An 18,646-nucleotide genomic window follows, 5' to 3' on the forward strand; every position below is an offset into this window, starting at 1 on the left:
GCTCATGAGGGTTGAGGACAGACACCAGGGTGTCAGTGAGGGTGCCAGAGCACAGAAACACCGACACGAAACCCGAGGAAGATGCAGTCAGGGAGAGCCTGTGTCTGGGTCCTTGCACAGCTTTACTGTGACAGAGAAACATGTCGTTTTTATCAAAAACAAAGTTGGTTTAAAATGGGCAAAACAAAGCTTAACTGATTTTTCAGAGACTAATGTTTAGGTTTATCGTGGTATATGTATTGTATATTTATTTTTTTTCCACAGAAACCTGCTAATATTTTAGTTATGGGTGAAGGTCCTGAGCGAGGAAGAGTAAAAATTGGTATGTTTATATCTTTGATAAGTCCCAGTGTAGCATTTAAGTTAGAATGTTCTGAAGGTGCCGTTGTACCACCTAAAGTAGTCACTGTCATGCTAGTGATGTGCTCGGGCACGTTGCCTAAATGCTGTTTTCTGAGTGACTGGCTTCTTGATATTAGCCCCGTGCACCAGTTCTGACGATGAAATGCTGTAGCCTCATCAATAAAAAGTGGAAAATGTCATTATATTTTGTTTGTGTGGGGTGGGGGGGGTTGATATGGGGGTCAAGATGACAGCTAGCTAGGGGGAAAGGAGGAGAAAGAACTGGGGTTTTAAAACGTCCTCCATTTACCCCTGTAATGCCATGACATTATCTTGCTGCCGCTTATAAAATCTTAAATAGGGAAGTACTCATTACTACAAACCTTAAATTTTATAATTGAATCAAAGGTGGCATTTAGCCTACAAAAATGTTCTTGAAAGAGTAGACAGGTCCCTTGGAGATAAATGCAAGGGATCCTAAAAGTCCAGGAAACACAGTAATTCAGCCAAAATGCTTAGGGAGAGCTAAACGCTTACTCTGGGGTGTACCACGGTAGGAGGGACCCAACGCTTTCCCCACTGTTTTAACATTTTCCAGTGGGAGTTGCTGTTCACAGTGAGAGGATAATTTCTAGAAGTTCAATTGCTTTAAATTAAAGTAAGTAAATAAATTAAATTTAACTGTAGTCTAACAGTAATAAGCTATAGCAGGCTGTGCGTTAGCGTGGCAGTGCGTTGATAGCAGACTGCTAATGCACAGCCTGCTTACATTTGTTATGGTAACGCAGCCCCCTTTGGAAAGGGTTTTGGTTTTTGTTTGTTTTTTTTAAAGCTAGTTCATCTTTTTTCACTTCCTTCTGGCTTTCTTTTAAGAGATTATTCTGCATTGTTGCTCTGTACTCTTACTGTTTTGTTTATCTGAACTATATTGTCAGCCACTAGCCTAGTGATTCGGGGTAGAGGTTTCTTGGAGTGTTCAGTGCTGCTCTAGTCCTTCCCTTGCCCTTTTGAGAGCAGATGGGCCAGGGCTGAATGCTTCTGCAGACCCTACCCTGAAGGTTTTTAAGGCCCTTAACAAGGTTTGAGGATGACAGTAGACATTGAGGTCTATTCCGTACAAAACAGATACAGCATGGACAGTGGAAGGGAAAATTTCTTCCCATTACCTTATTCTTCACGGAGCAGTTGCTTCCAAAATTCAGAATGTAGGTCATCCTTTGGGCACACTCGCTTTCAACTGTGGTGGTGATGTTTGCTGTACACAACTCTTTGCTACTAAACACCAATAGACCACCCATTTATTTCTTAATTGTTAGTTTTCAATTCATTTGGGAATAACTTGGAGCACAACTAAATTTAGTCAGAGAGTGTTAATGGACAGGTGAAAGATTCTGTATCGGACCACCAGTCCTCTGAGCCATCCGTTCCCAGCAGAGAAAAGAGGGAGGGAGACCCTGGTTTTCAAAGTGTGTTATTGAAATGTAGATTTTTTTTTTTATTATTTTTCCTCTCCTTATTTTCTTAAGATAATACTACAGCAGGAAGAGAGTGCAGAAGTTATACCCTTACCAAGGGCTTCCACTTTTCCAGTGTAACTAAGTTTTCTAAAAAACACATAACTGGTATTTAACTTAAAATAATTTTACAGGTTTTTTGTGTCATTTTCAGTCTTAAATTCACTTTCCGCAATGATTTTCCTTATTTTTCATAGTTACTAGTGACTTGATCGTATCTTGAGCAATATTTTAATGTAGAAAACTGTAAAATGTTTCTCTTCTTAAATGCATTAAACCAATCATAAATAGGAATGCATATGAAAATAAAATACTGCATAGTCAAGTTAGCCATATTGAGAACACTGCAGTTTTCCCTCAACCAGTGAGCTATAGTGTGTAGGTCCTTTTCCCTCAGAATGGCTACTCATCTCATTTCATTCAAGTCTTTCTCAGCATGTGTATATATATCCCTGCACCACAGAGTCCCTCTGTCTTGGGATTTGGGGACTGGTGGGTTGGGAAAGCAGTTTGGTGGTAGAGATGGTGCATATTTTAGTCTGCCCATTTTTTTCCTACATCACTTCTGTTTGGTAGTTCAGACAGCTTTCTAGGCAATTCTAAAAACAAAATATCAGTTTTAATTACATAATGCCCCCAAACAGACTTTTAAAATCATAGCCTAAATGGTGTTTAGTACTGGTACATTGATACTGGAAATACATCTTGACAGCAGAGTATCAGGGAGGCAGATGCTCTAGGCTGAGGTGGTGGTTCGGTGTGAAGGAAACCTAGCTACAGCTAGCTTCATGAGGAGGCAGCTTTTGTGATGTGCATGTATGTATTATAAATCATTCTAACCTTTGCAGAACCTGCATTTTGCTCACATTTAAAATGCTGCTCCTTGTAGTAACGGATTATTTTACCAGAGAATATTGGGTGAAATGAGTCAGGATTTACCAGCGTCCTGAGAAAAGTGAGCTGATGCACTTTTTCAGAACAGTGGTTAATTCATTGCTCTAAATGGCTCGTGTTAGTAATGATTTATAATGATATACTTTGTAGGTCGTGACATCCAGTAACTTCTACAAAAGCTTTAAGAAAGTCTGCTCACAGAATTGATAGCCGCTACAGCCCGCGTTGGTGTTTTATTTAGCACAGTGATGGTAGCGCGAACAAGTTAAACTCAAATCAGTTCGTTATTTAAATAAACCAATTGGTAGGTTTCCTTAATTTTTTAAAGCATCTCTCTTTGAATTTTGCAGCTGACATGGGCTTTGCCCGATTATTTAATTCACCTCTGAAGCCTTTAGCAGACTTGGATCCGGTAGTTGTGACGTTCTGGTATCGAGCTCCAGAGTTGCTTCTCGGAGCAAGGCATTATACCAAAGCTATTGGTAAGTAATTCCCATTTCTTTTGTCCTTTATGCAAAGTGTACCCAAACACCAAAGCATTGATAAATAGTACAAAGGACAGCAGCTGAGTTTAAGGTAGGTTATTGATTTCCTAAAATAATAAACTTCGATAGCACAATCCATATTATGATGAAGCACGGTGCATTGATTTTATTGTGGAGGTTTTAACCTAGTGTAATACATTCATGGAATAAGGAATGTACAGAATGGAGAATATATCAGCTGCACTGAAACTAAACTGTAAAAATAAGCTGCATTTTAGTGCCTCTGTGTCTTTTTCAAAGCTCGAGTGTGAACAGAAATTGCTTTAAGTAGAGAGACGTGGTCAGAGTCACGTAACAGGCATTTCCAGAAAAAACCAAACCTCACAGAATGCAGGTGCTGTGGGGATGGCATTAATTACCTCAGCTTAATGCTACATCTCCTCACCCCTGTAATTCGTAGAGTCACAGACTGGTTTGGGTTGGAAGGCACCCCAGAGATCATCCAGTTCCCAGCCCCCTGCCATGGGCAGGGACACACTCCACTGGGCCAGGCCTTGAACTCTGCCAGGGAGGGGGCATCCACGATCTCTAATATAACCGATCTGCCCTGACACAGTTGACTTCTCTCTGCCAGTGTCCACTTTCGCCATTCTGGGGGTAAGGGATCACTGACAGCAGGAACTGTCATGTGTTGTGTCCATGGACAGGGTGGGTAGCCCAGCAGCAGGCCTGAGGGAGGTTCACCCTCTCTAGACATCAGCAGCTTTGCCACGGAATGGGGAGAGACTATAGGGAAAAAGGCTGGGAAATTTTTATCTTGATGGCTGGTCTAAAAGATACATTAAAACCTGGTAACCGTTTTTGGGGAAGTATCTGCAGTATTCCACTTAACTTTGCACAAACACAAAGGTTATATTTCAGCACAGTATGTTGTTTCTGTAGCCTGAAATTCTTCCCTCAGACCTTGGCCATTTTATTTTTTGTAAGGTCGTGTCAGTGTTTTTGTCAGAAATTCTAACATTTGACTTAACAGAAAAGTAAATGTATTTTCATTTAATACTGTATGTCTCATATGAAGAAATGCATTTAATCTCTAAGTTCCTTTAAACTGATATTTTTTTGGTTATATTTGCATGTTCCTTCACTTCATTGGCATTTTCTTCTGCTTACAGCATGTGAAACTGCATGGAGGTCACAGCCTTTAGTACATAATTTTTTTCAGCGTAGATAAAAACTGACTGTAAAAAAACACTGAGTAATGGGGTTACGCTCTCTGCATCATTTGCTTTTGTCCTTGTTCATGACCTTTTCTTGTTCATTCAAGGTTCAGTGTAGCATTACTTTATGTAAGTTTAAAATTGCATTTATATATACTGGGGGCAAAAAAAAAGGAAAAAACAACTGGGAAAATTCAGGCTTTGCAGACTGAGACACAGAAATTAAAACAGGGTTTGGGGTGGGGTTTTTTTCAGCACTTAAAATGGAAAGGGGTTTGAGGTTTGTTTAAAAATAAATGTTATTTAAAAAGAGGAGTGAGGTACGTGGGCATGGAGTGACTGTCTTGTTACACTCTTTCTGCAAGGTTTTATAGATGGCATTTGGCTTATTCCAATACCACTGCTTTTCAACTTGTAAATTTTTGGGTCATTTAATACTTATCAAACCCAGTTGACTGCTCAGGGAGCACACGTTTCTTGGCAAGGGATGGTATTGCAGTGAAAGGGCAAGACGTTGGCTTTCCTTTGGTTGTGTTTCATGTGTGGATAGCAATAAATGGTAACTACACTTCTAAAACCCCACAAAAACTTGTAGGATACTCTCTCAGATCCTTACTGAATTGTGTGTGCATCTGTAGCTAGAAGGAAAAGTCAAGCAAGTGTTGCACCTTTACAAAAGAAATTTGAAATTTCAATGTAGGGACCTTATCTCTGATGAGCTACAAATTAACATTCTACTGCACCAAGATGCTTTTGCAAAAAATTAATTTGATTTTTTTCCCCCTCCTTCTTTTGTTAAAGATATTTGGGCCATAGGGTGTATATTTGCAGAGCTGCTGACATCAGAGCCAATATTCCATTGTCGACAAGAAGATATCAAAACTAGTAATCCTTATCACCATGACCAGCTGGACAGAATATTCAATGTAATGGGATTTCCTGCAGGTACATACTGGGTTTTTTCTAATCACTGCTGTTCAAAGAAAGATATCTCTATTGCTTTCTTTGCATATGAAGGTGGCAACTGATCAAAGCAACAAAGCTGTTCAAACACAATCTTTATTTCATGAGTTATAAATCTAGACTCTAATGGTCATATTAGATATTTTCCCTATCATTAATGATAAGATTAGCTTTGTGTATACAGGTACCAATGGTTTATAATTTTAAAGGATCGTGGCTAATGGTGGGTAATCAAAAATCAGAAGGCATATTTTTATGTTTCTTTGGTATTGATTATATATTTGGAAAGCAACTGATGATTGGAAAAAAATCTATACTTTTAATGAATATTATGCAGAAGTTTAACTCATGCAAGATTGCATATAGCATTTGAAATTAAGTGAGGGCATTTCATATTATTTCTTTTTCCCCTCCAGTAGTAGAAAGCTTGTGGTATTGGAGAAATGTCTTAATTGCAAAGCAGAACAAAGAACTGGTTGCATGATCCAAAACAAATTGCCATGTGGATATCACTTGTTGCATTTTCCCATCAGTATTGGTCATACATTGCTTTCCTACAGGCTGCCTTGCATCTTTTCAGTGAACACTTTGTCTTCTAGTGCTCATGAGATTGCAGATGTTGAAATAACAAGGGTCTGGCTCTTACTTTTTGGTGATTTTCTCCTCACTATTTATGTTCCTTGCTTTTTTCCATTCATTTATTAATCTTTTTCTTTACTGTTCTGGTGGACTTTCTTCTTCCTGTCACATGAATTTTGTGGTCTTCATGTTAGTGTGGCTCTAGAATTTTGTTATTAAATTTGCTCTTATTTTTCCCTTTGCCTTTTTTGTCTGTCCTGGGTGTACTTCATTGCTTCTGTACTGCTGTGGGAGATTCCTGGAAGCGTGGCCTTTGCACATTGAGTACTTTTATTTTCTTTAAAATCCCCCCTAATTTGGCTTCTATAAGCAGTTCTGTCCTTATCTGCTTTTGGCCTAGAATGTTACCCTTTTCTTATGCTTTTATTGTTTCATTTGGGTTTTACATTGTCTTTGTGTAGCTTATACTCTCCCTGATTTTCCATTGGTTTAAATAATCCTTTCTAATGGTCTGCATTTGATTCATTTTTTTAAGGTCTTTGGTTTTTGCCAAGAAATATTGTTTTTTCTTTCAATTTCAGGATTATTTTTTTGCTCTTTAATGGACACTTGCCATATTTGAATCAGTTTCATGTGTCTTTAGGATAGGGGATAAAGAATGAGGAGGTTCTCTTCTTTAAATAATAATTAAATGATCAATCTCTGGTTTATCTACTTATTATTTTTAAGCTTTCCAGTGTTCTGCAAGTGTGATAAGAGTTTAGTAAAGCTTTGACTTGAATCCCACTCCCTACACAGCGAGCCTTTTTGGGACTTGGCGTGTAATGCATGTGAGGCTGAGGGGATTTTTGGTTTATTTGGAAATCCATTTCAGGCTTTGTCTACGCAGAGAAGTTGAAATTAAATATTTATAAAGTTGAGTGTGCCAGTGTTTTGTTTTTCTGAACCTTTTGTTGGCTCGTGGTGTTTCTTTTAGCTTGAGAAAGCACGATTTCTACGCAGCACTTCTGGGCATCTTCCTGGCAGTGCTGTCAGAACGGAAAACCCCTTAGAAGGAGGCAGCATCTGTGGGAGTCTTACATACTCCTGTCCTGAGATCGTGACTGTGCCTAAATGAATTAAATAAGTCCTGAAGGCTGCAAGCACAACGGCTGACATGTTTTTCTTCTGTGTTGTCTGTTGGGCATATGGTGATCTTCACTGTAGCCGGCAGCTGGGGTTTTTTTTTTTAAAGGTTCTTGAGTTAATTAGCACACAACTGGAACCTCTTAGGTGTTGGCATTGTGATGGCTTATTGTGAAGAGGTGATGCAGGAATATGAGCCAAGGAGTACAAAGAAATAAGTAACTGCAGGGTTGGAGAAGCAGACTTAAAAAAGCAATCAGGGAGATATGGAGGTACTTGGAAAGCCTGGTTATTTTTTATTTTAACCTGGGGGTGGGGGAAGAAAAAAAATTATTAATAAATATTGATTTTACAGATAAAGATTGGGAAGACATAAAAAAGATGCCTGAACATTCAACTTTAATGAAAGATTTCCGGAGAAACACGTAAGTCCTGCTTTGAGTTGAGCTTTCTTAAGAAAGCATATTTTAATTCTCCCTCCTGCCTAATTGTTTCTGTGTAGCTCCCATGGTTTTTGGTGTAGCTGCCAAAGAAAGACTAGGAAATGGTTATGATTTAAACTGGGGGGGGAGATTTTTTTATAATGGTGGACCTGGCTTGTTGAGATGGTGGGAATTGGAGCCTGTGAATTATAAGGTGGTGGGTGTGAAATGGGCGATGCCAATAAGACCCCACACTGCTCTATAGATCCCAAAGCCCAGTGTGTCACAGCTGCTTCCAAATCTGTGGCACTGGGAAAGATTTTTCAGTGATAGCTGCATAAAAGGGATCTGGTAACCTTTTACTGTTGCCAGCAAACAGTGGGTGTAATTAGCAGGTTTGCTGTTTAGGGTAGCTTATGAAGGCTAAAGAAAAGAATACCTTTCAGTTTTGCTGTCACCTTGCCAGGGTCTAGTACCTGCACTTCAGACCCTTCCCTGTTGCCTTCTTTCCATGCTGCAGGATTTGGGGCTCTACCTTTATATATATATATATTCATATATATATATATAATATCTTATATATATAATATCTTATATACATATATAAGATATTATATATTCATATATATATATAAGAATATATAATATATATATTCTTGCATCTGCAATGTTTATGTAACCATTTAGAAATCTTATTTCTGAGCTCCTCTTGAAAAAAAAGTGAATTCATGTTCTTGTAGCAACCTGTACACTGCAGGAGAGTGCTGAGATGGGCTTACTTAGTTCCATGTTTACTGGCATTAGAAATACATAGAATGAAACTGTACAGTCATAAAATTGCTAAAAGGCACTTTAAATCCAAGTGATAGCTTACTGTCTGTGTGCAGGTTAAAGGTGTGCTTTTTGTGGGGGTGTGATGTGCTTTTTACAAGCATGTAAGGGAGAGATGCATTTCTCTAGTGTCTGCCTGATTTACAAGCAAGCTCGGGTGTTGGAGGTTTTTCCCCCCCTGCTTAGTGGATTAGCAATGGAGACTAAAATGCTCTCATGGATACCTTTTATGGCTGTGAAGAAAGCTTTGCTGTGTTGGTGATTTGTGTAATAGAAATGTCCAATTTTTTCCCCCTTTTCTAGGTATACCAACTGCAGCCTTATCAAATATATGGAAAAACATAAAGTCAAACCAGATAGTAAGGCATTCCACTTGGTAAGTTCCTGCAGGCATTCCAACAAATAAATAAATCAAACCTCATGTAAGTTACAGTTGTTTTGAGAGTTGAGCTGGTGTCCAGAGCACCATGATTAACTTTATTTTAGAAATATTACGCCTTTTTTATATAAACACAGTTTATAACTGGTACTCTGCAGTCTGAGAAAGGCAAAGCCACTTCATCTCCACACATTGGTAAGAAGATTCTGCCACTCATTCACTGGGTTGGGTTCTGTTTCGAGTGTGCCAGAAGCTTTCAGGCTTTGGTTAGTATGTCATTACATTTGCAGTGCTGCTGCAACTCTTGGATGTTTTGCTGCTTTGCATGCTTTTAATAGCCTTTTTTTTTATTATTTAAAAAAAAATCCTAAATGCCACTTTTTTTTACACAAACATTATTAAGCTTACAGACTTCAAACAAAATGAAAATTAATGTGAGACTTGAACATGTAGTTTAGCAAATCTTAGTATGTCTTCCTGGTGCATTAATCCTTTGTAGCTTTCTTATGAAGACTCCCTAGTGTTCTTGGAATAGTTGTTTTTCTCTCTATAACATAAAACTTTTAAATGAAGACTCCTGTTAAAATTATACACTTGCTTGCTCAGCCCTGGAAATGCCTGTGATAGGTCATTTCAGAAATTACTATGTTGAGCTTTTTCTTCTGTGCTTTGAAGAGCATTCAAGTCTCTAAATAAACTTTATATATATAGATATGTCTGTGGAGAAGAAAGAATTTAAGTATATCTAGCCTCACTGAATGAACATTCTCCTTATTTTGATGTTTCCAACTTAGATTAAACGTTTTCAGGCTGGAAGTATAAGGTATATATGTTATTTGTGGGGCAGGAGCAAGGAAAGAAAATCATAAGTTTTTTAATCTTGGAGATGAGAGGAATAAACTGGAGAAAAGGGAAGGTAGTTGAGACTTCAGTGTCAGAGGATATGTGTGTCTGTTGTTCACGTAGGTGGAAGCTGTACCTTCTCTGATGGTCAGACCCAAGGGCTTTGAAGGAGCCATCTCTTTTCTGTTCTAAACTTTTTCCTCCATATAAATTTTGGGTTTATTCTAAAGTCAGCACTTGCTGACTTTATTAAATATTTATTAAATATTGCAGGGGCAATATTTTTCTTGTGGCACACTGCATCAGCTTTTTGAATGGGTGTTTCCAAGCAGATGAATTGCACTGCCAGCAGTCTAAAATAGAATGTATATGCAAGAGTCAGATTAAAACCAAAACTAGGACCATCTGAATCAAGTAATCACTGCAAGAAATTATCTGTCCATTTTAGAATCACAGAATGGCTTGTGTTGGAAGGGACCTCAGAGCCCATCCAGTTCCAGCCCCACTGCCATGGTTGCCCTCTCTACTGGACCAGGTTGCTCAAAGCACCATCCAGCCTGGTCATGGCCACTGCCAGGGAGGGGGCAGCCACAGCTTCTCTGGGTAACCTGTGCCAGGGCCTCACCAACCTCACAGGGAAGAATTTCATCCTTATACCTCATCTAAATCTACCTGCTTACAGTTTAAAGCCATTGCCCCTTGTCCTGTTACTACAGCCCCTCTCCAGCTTTCAGGTAGGCCCCTTTGGGTGCTGGCAGGCTGCAATAAGGTCTCCACAGAGCCTTCTATTCTCCAGGCCGAACAAGCCCAACTCTCTCAGCCTGTCTTCATCGGAGAGGTGCTTCAGCCCTCTCATCATCTTTGTGGCCTTTCCCTGGACTGCTCCAACGGGTCCATGTCTGTCTTATACTGGGGACCCCAGAGCTGGACACAGTGCTGCAGGTGGAATCTCACCAGAGCAGAGGAGCATAATGACTTCCCTTGACCTACTGGTCACATTGGTTTTGCCCAGGACACGGTTGCCTTAATGTGCTGCAATTACATTAAGTAATTCAACAAGCAAAACCAGTGAAGTATCTGTTGAATATGATGTTTTGGGTAGCATGGGGTTTGGACTCATCCTTGGACTCTTTAAGTGAAGCAAATTGAATGAATTTGCAGATCTTTCTCATCAGTCACTCCAGGCAGCTGTTCCATTAAAATACACAACTGTGTGCATCAGTACTTACCTCTTCTGACCTCATCTTCTTCAGGAACAAGCATGCTCTTACCCTCCACATGACTTACTTGTGACGTATTTGGAGTGCAAAGCTCTCAAAATGAAGCTTATGTTGCTGTACCAAAAGCTGAAAGGCACTAATTATCACTAGTGGCAAATAGCTGAGAAAAATTGGTTCTGCCAATGAAAATCAGTCACATTAGGTGTTTGTATCCTACCTGGGCAATCTGAGGTAAAAACCTCAGCAACTCGTACAACATGGTGGTGACTTCATCTTCAGGCAATGTAGAGCTTTTTTGCTCCCTCAGTTACTCCCAACATTTTTCTCTCCACACTCTGCTGGCTTTAACACCAAGCTCAGGTAAAAGTGAGTAGTTCAGGTTTTCCTGTACGTCTTGGTGGTTTGTAAAGAGACTGTGAGTGAAGTGGCTTCTCTTACAAGCTCTGAGGGTTCTGGCCAAACCCACCTGAAATTTTTTCATCCTCTCTCCCAGTCTTGCAAGTTCAGACGTTGTTTCAATAGAACAAAACCAGCCACAACTTAATACTGTGAGGCCAGCTTAAAACAGGCGTTTTCTGTTCTCCCTGTGGTACCACGGCAGGGTGATAACTGCTTGAATATGTTCAGCTTTTTTGTTCAGCATGTTTGTATTAACACCAAAAAGCAGTGGTTGCACAAACATTCCAAAGCAAGGAATGGTCCTTTTCCAGGCCACTACTACCCCTCCATCCTTGGTGTATCTGTTGGTACCAAACCAGATGACCAGGAGGTGAGTTTGAGCGTGGACCCTGACTGAACACGCTGCACTTGTCGGTGCCTCTACCCTCCTTCCCCTCAACTAAACTGTTAGCAAGTGTGTCATGCAATTTGGATGGTGTCAGTGTCACACAAGCTAAACAGCAGAGTATTTAGTAGTGTAGACATAGCCACGTTCTTCTGTATCTCCCATAAATAGAGAATGTGAGCTAAGTACTGTCAAGTTTATCATTAATTAGCTCTAATAAGATCCTCTCCATTTTCTTTGAACTGCTGTGGGTCAGAACAATTAATGGAACTCACATTCCATTTAGAACCCTTGTCTTTCCAAAGTAACATCTTAAAGCCCTGTTCAGGGGCTGTCAGAATCAGAAGGTGTCTCAGGTTTGTGCTCTCACTGTTTGAGACTAGACTGAACCCTGGACAGGCACCTGGGGCCCCTCCACCACAGCCCAAAAAACTTCAGCAAATCTCCTGGTACCAGTTCTTCCAGAGATGCTCCAAGGTCTTACCCTTCCACAAGCTGACACCCCCTTTACCCTCTGCATCAGAACAGATAGAAAACCTGTTTACATCTACTACTGTAAAAATATGCCAGAACTAGTACTTCCAAGACTAGTAATTCCAGAGATTGTCACTGCCAAAAGGAAATGTTTTGATTTCCCAACTTGATTTAACCAATTTTTTGCTCTCTTTACTGACAGTCATGCACATGGTCTCTTTTTACATGCAGAACTGATATGTTACACAAGACAACTTTGGCTCCTTCCTGCTTTTGTAACTTAGGGTTTTCTTCCACTTCCCTGGTTATTTTTGTTTCCATTTAATTGTTTATGCCCTAGAAAATGGGTGTGCAGCTGCTGCTCCTGGTTCATTGAGCGGTGCTTCATCTTCCATTTGATTACTTTTGGTTACTTTGGTCCATCTCAACTGTAGTGATTGTCCTGTCCATTCATGATTATTATAAAGTTTACCACATTTTCACTATGTCATTCAGCCAGGTGCTCTTTTAATTGAACAGTTTTTAAAATAGAAAATATTTCTTTTAATAGGTGGAAGATTAACTTCTGTGCTGGTGCCTGAACAAGGGGGCAAAATAGGAGTTTTGATCCCCTGTGTGATAATGGCTGTGCAGTCATTAAACTTTGCTTATGGCTTCTGTTTTCTGCTGCTGATTATGATGTTTGTTCACATCATGTCAGCATGTGAGGGACAGCTGTATAACCTAATTGCCAGAAATGGCACCAGAATTTTGCCAAGGTTTTTGATTGTGCTGTTTTTCAATGTGTTGGCAGTTCTTCCTCTCTCTTTTTTTTGCCTTCTTTCCTGGCTCCTGGGATTGCTTTTTGAGCTTTTGAGAGAACAAGAATTGTTCTGTTCAAACTGATATTTTAAAAGACTACACACAGACTGGGAGAGCTGAAATGACTTATTGTGAGTCTGTTGATGATGTGAAAAACACAAATGGATTGATGGTGGTAATACATATTTATTATGTTCTTAACCATGCCATTAAAACTGAAGGCTGAAGAGAGGAAATAGCTCAAGTTAAGAAAGTAATCTGCAGCGCGGAGGTCTGCGGTGTGGTTGTGTATGCTCACTTAATAGCTAGTGAAAGGGGATGACTGGTTCAGAGGTAGAACATGGCACTGGATCTTTATAAAAAAAGGTGAATTTTATCCCATGAGAAGTCTGAATAGCAAACATGAAGTTAATATTTCTTGCATATGTAGCTTCTGCATCGCTTATTAGATATGTGATTTAAAGAAAAACCAACACAAAACTATAGGTTAGAGGTGTGTTTCTCTTACAGATCACTGTCTTTGACAGTACATCAGGGTGCAGTTTTGCCTTGGATGCTCCTTCTGCCTGTATGCATTGCTCTTTCAGCACAGCTGTATCCCACAAAATAAATGCTGGCTGGATGGGAAGAAACACATGCACGTACACCAAACCTTTTGAACAAGAAACATTTACTTTTAGGCTGCATCAGTGCTATTTCAGTGCTAGAGTTAAAGAAAATCACTCTGGTTTGCTAAAATCTTCACACATGGAGAGAGCATGGTGTTTCTAATGTGTGTTCTACTGGAAAATCACTTGAGATGTGACAAATGTATAAAGTCCAGCCACCTTCTGAAATGTTTGCATAGGTGCAAAGTGAGAGCGAAAGGGTAACATCAGGACAAACAGTAAACCCAGCTTTTAGAATTACTTTGCAGTCTTTATTCAATGTCATTTCAAGCTGAAATTAGACTTCATGTCTGTTACTGGTATCTGAAGTTACTCAAGATGACTTTCTTGCTATGTGCTCAGGATTTTTGCTCTGCTGCCTGTTACTGAAACTTCTTGTTTCATTTTGTTTTGATTGGGTTTTTTGAAGTCAGGTGTTAGGCAAATACTCAGTGTGCTTCTTGGCCCCTCTGTTAACACTTCCCAGTGAGAGTACAACGTTCTTTCTGAAAGGGTAAAGGTTTTACTGCATTTTTAGTAGAACTGAGTTCAACTCTTTTAAAAAAACCATTATACTTTGCCTTATCTCCTGTGTATTCATACTTTGTGGTCATCCACAACCAACACAAGTGTTTGGGAAGGATTGGTTTTGCATAGTTGATCTCCAGTTCATCAGCTGTTCCCAATGATAAAGGCTGAGGTCTCAGACTTGATGTACTCATGTGGGAGGCAGCTTATTCAACTCCCCTGAAGTATTTTCCATCGTGTTGTGCGAAAAATGAACTAAAATTCAAGATTCTGCACAACTGCTCTTGTGAGCAGCACATGGCACGCAGCTGTGTGTGAGTCTGTGTGTGTCAGACTGGAGTGGGTGATGGGAAGTTATCTGGCCAGGTGGGTTTTGTGGGTGAGTCAATCTCTGCTTTCTTTCAGAGCATAAAGGTGTATCCTAAGGAGTGACCTCACCTAACATCTTAAAAATACCCTGCTAATGTGACAGTACTAAATAATGGGCAGTAATGGACGTGGAGTCACTTTAGCTTATTAACTGCTAAGAATTGTTTGAATTTAAGATACATGATGGTGCTTCCTGTTAAGTGCAGTGCAGTTGAGAACAAGCTTTGGTAACACAGGGCTTTTTACCTTTTTATTTTGTGCAGCTTCAGAAATTGCTGACTATGGACCCAATAAAGAGAATTACCTCAGAACAGGCTATGCAGGATCCCTATTTCTTAGAAGATCCTCTTCCCACAGCTGAGTAAGTTCTCAGTTTATTAACCTATGGGTACATCCAGAGATGCTTTAGCAATGCCTGTGCTCCCCCTGCTAGAAACATGTTTGTGGATGTTGAGCTGAACACTGTTTTAACAACCAAAGCGAACTGTAACCGCTTAAACGCCATTTGTGGTTTTTAAAATGAAGTAGCATTCTTATTAATCTCTTGCTTTATGGAACTTTGATCCTATTAGTCGCAGCACTAATCTTGTTATTCACTGACAGGTTGATTATGCATGCTACAGATCTTTGTAGACAACTGCTAAGTGCCCGCAGGTCCACTTCTCTGCTCCAGAATGCCAGATGACACTCTAATTAGTTTACATTTTTCTATCTTAGCCTTTGTTGTAAATTCAGTGGGTGGGGGAAGTCAACTTTGTGTCTTTGCTGTCATCCTTAACAATTTAAATCCATTTTCCATAGACACTCTTTTTTTTCTTCTTTTTTTCTTTTTTTTTTCCCTCCTTTTTTTTTCCTTCCCCCCCCCTTCTTCTTTCATGGGTTGATTTACAAAAGGAAGAAAATTTAGGGACAATTAGTTCATTAAAAATTAGTTCATGCCCTAACACACCCCTCCTCCCCCAGTAATCAGGGACAAGGATTGCACAGTTTTTAGGAAAACTCTTAGCCTATTGTGTGCATGATTTCTACCATTACCTAAAGAAGAATTTATTAAAATATGGTATGTATATTAATTAATAAGCAATGAATTTAAAATACCATTATTTCACTAAAACCTACTACTGGGCTATGTATAACAGCTCTTGTCCTGTCTCTATGACTTAATGTTGTAACATGAATGGTTTGCTTTTGCAGAAGCTGCTTTTAGGGGACAGTGTTTGACCCCTTTCTCATAATCTGGCATCTCAGTGTGAATACACAATGTGTAATGCTCAAAGGTGTACAGAGGCTTTATTATAAATACATTCTGCTGATTAAGGGCAGGTGAATACTAGCTTGCAGTAGCAAATCCGTGTGGACCATGAGATAGGAATTGACAGGTGAAATTTTGAGTTACTTTTAAACTATGTTCCAGGTGGTTTTCTTAATAGTTAGTGGAGTTTCCAGGAGTATTTTTAGTTACTACTGAGGCTGTGAATTGGCATGACAGCTGCATTAGGATAGCCCTTTTTGCCCTTGTGGCTACCTAACAGGTGATGTACCTTTCTAGCCACCAGTTCAGTCACCAGAAACTGTGAAAACTATTAGGAGTTTAGTGTATAAGAGGCAACTGAAGATGAAAAAAATGAATGTGGATACGTTTACTAAGTTCAGAATATGATGAAAGGCAGCCAGGGAAAACTTCTCCATTAGTTAGAGATGTTAGGCTGTGGCTCGGGCGACTTGGAACTAGTGTAGGTGAAATATGAATCTTAACAGGTCTAACCCTTCTGTTCTAATACAGTGATAAATAGACTTTTTTGGGGGGCAGTGTTTTTGCAGGTTGTCAAATCCCTTACCCAAAACGAGAATTTTTAACAGAAGAAGAACCAGATGATAAAGGAGACAAAGTAAGTACTGGAAGAACAGTATCATCATGCTTCACTGGCTTTCACACTATTTCCTGTTTTCATGTTATTTCATGTACTGCTTTTGAGTTGAAATTTTTCTTTGTGTTTAAACAATTGAGAAGAACCAGCAGCAGCAGCAGGGCAATAACCATACTAATGGAACTGGTCATCCAGGGAACCAAGACAACAGTCACACACAGGGACCCCCACTGAAAAAAGTGAGAGTTGTTCCTCCTACCACTACCTCAGGTGGACTTATTATGACCTCAGACTATCAGGTATTTGTTTTATTCATATATTGTGCGTTTGGTTCTCATGTTTGCAAGTGTTTCTTTAAGCTGAAAAAGTAATTCTGTAGATGTTGTTGTAACTGTGGGGCTTTTTTGGCATCTTCCAGATGTGTTTTCAGATGTACTTAGTTGACTGTTTGCCTGTGAGTTGATATGCTGATGCTTTTTAAAGTAAAATTAGGATCAGAAGCTATTTTAACTACTAATTTCTTACCTTCATATTAGGGAATGCAGTTTGTGGCCCAGGAACCTTCTGTGCTGTGCTTTGTATCACCTACAGATACTATTCTTTATTTGAACAAGCCTGTAACGTTAGTGGGGAAGGGATATCGCAGTAAAGCTGTGAAATAAGAACCCAAACAAGAGCCCCTGTTGGGCAAATAGGTGGGAAAGCTGTATTTCAGAAGACAGAAAGACTTGATATGATGCTGTCATAATCTCTGTTTTGAAGACCAAGGGAGATTCTGGGTTGAGTAAGCCCAGTAGTACAGAACTGAAGAGACAGGTGAGGTGATGCCAGTCACTGCGTGATGGAGAGGAGGAGTGTAGGAAGAAAGCTTGAGGAAAACTTGAAGACTGTCTTCTAGCCTTCCTGCATTTGAGCTCATGATCAAACATTAGGAAATCAGAAGAGTGTGGAAGAAGAGAATATATGAGTGTCACCCTATGATTCCTGAATTTGTGGGTTTGGATGAGATTACTCCCACGGGTTGGAGTTCAGGACAGAACCTTTAGTTAATGCAAGCTAAGAAATTATAAAGGGGAGGAAGGAGGGCATGTTCAGGTGACATGCATAGGAGTAGCTTGAGAGATGGCAGAATTTGGAAGCCTGGGCAGTAGAGATCTCAAGAGGAGGCATGTTGGTGAAAAGGTGGGTTTGCAGGAACTGATAAATACTGGTTCACATGGAGTGTGTAGTGCAGGGAACCAATTGGAAGGGAGTCATGGGTGGAATCCCAGGGCGTCGATAGCATATTGGTTTATGAGTTTCTCTCCTTGAACAATAAAGATTTTTAGTGCTGTGGTCAGCCTTAACTGCAGTGCCACAGCATGGAGTGCCTGTAAGTATAAACACTGAACTCCTAGTTTGGGTATGCATCACAGAGCACTCCTTCACAGGGGCTTCATCCCATTCAGTCTGACAAGCTGCACAGCTGACCGCTGGTTGGGCATTTTACCTGGCTCTTTCTACCACTTCTGTGTGTGTGTTTTCAGAAGGCAGATGCAGCTCTCTCTTCATCTTCCCCCAAGTTGAACCACATATCTAAGGTGATTGATAGACAGGTGTTCCAGGGAGCCCAGTTTAAGTGTCCTCTTTACACGCCCTTCACCTCATCTTGCTACTGCAGCTTGGCAGTTTGAACAAATTTTGGCTTCTACCTCTGTGAGCAAGAGCTGGGGTTTGCTAGTCAAGAAGGCAGAAGACTCAGATTGCTTCCTCAGGGGCTGACATTGGTTTGTTTTCAGTTCATGCCCATCAGAACTTTTGTACTCTCAGATGTCTGTCCCAGGACTGTGTCTGAGGCAGCCCTTGTCAACAAATATGAGATCAGCCAGCAATGTGCCCTCCTGGCCAAGAAGGCCAATGGCATCCTGGGGTGTATTGGGAGGGGTGTGGTGAGTAGGTCAAGACAGGTTCTCCTCCCCCTCTGCCCTGGTGAGATCACACCTGGAATAGTGTGTTCAGTTCTGGGCTCCTCTGTTCCAGAAGGACTTAGAACTCCTTGCAAAAGTCAAACTCAGGGCCACAAAGATGATTAAGGGAGTGGAACATCCTTCTCATAAGGACAGGCTGAGGGAGCTGGATCTCTTTATCCTGGAGAAGAAGAGACTGAGGGGTGGCCTCATCAATGTCTATAAATACGTAAAGGGTGAGTGTCAGGAGGACAGAGCCATCACTTCTCAGTGATGTCCAATGATAGGACAAGGGGCAGTGGGTGCAAGCTGGAGCATAGGAAGTTCCATGTGAATATGAGGAGGAACTTTTTCCCTGTGAGGGTGACAGAGCACTGGAACAGACTGCCCAGAGAGGTTGTGGTGTCTCCTTCTC

General features: G+C 40.2%; 1 protein-coding gene across 2 annotated transcripts in view; it reads left to right on the plus strand.

Moving 5' to 3' along the window:
• The window catches only part of CDK8 (cyclin dependent kinase 8), a gene marked incomplete at its 5' end in the record, with an annotated part of 83,629 nt that overhangs the window by 61,515 nt on the left and 3,468 nt on the right, over positions 1–18,646 (plus strand). Inside the window, 8 exons of one of the 2 annotated variants that reach the window (XM_084279302.1) lie at positions 265–322; positions 3,101–3,232; positions 5,254–5,397; positions 7,475–7,544; positions 8,676–8,748; positions 14,681–14,778; positions 16,228–16,306; positions 16,426–16,584. In XM_084279302.1, the coding sequence (XP_084135428.1) occupies positions 265–322; positions 3,101–3,232; positions 5,254–5,397; positions 7,475–7,544; positions 8,676–8,748; positions 14,681–14,778; positions 16,228–16,306; positions 16,426–16,584 (813 nt within the window). The remainder of the gene's footprint in view (positions 1–264; positions 323–3,100; positions 3,233–5,253; positions 5,398–7,474; positions 7,545–8,675; positions 8,749–14,680; positions 14,779–16,227; positions 16,307–16,425; positions 16,585–18,646) is intronic. The other variant, XM_084279303.1, reaches the window with a different exon arrangement.

The sequence above is a fragment of the Gallinula chloropus genome, assembly GCF_964237585.1.
Source record: "Gallinula chloropus genome assembly, chromosome: 1".
Classification (NCBI taxonomy): domain Eukaryota; kingdom Metazoa; phylum Chordata; class Aves; order Gruiformes; family Rallidae; genus Gallinula; species Gallinula chloropus.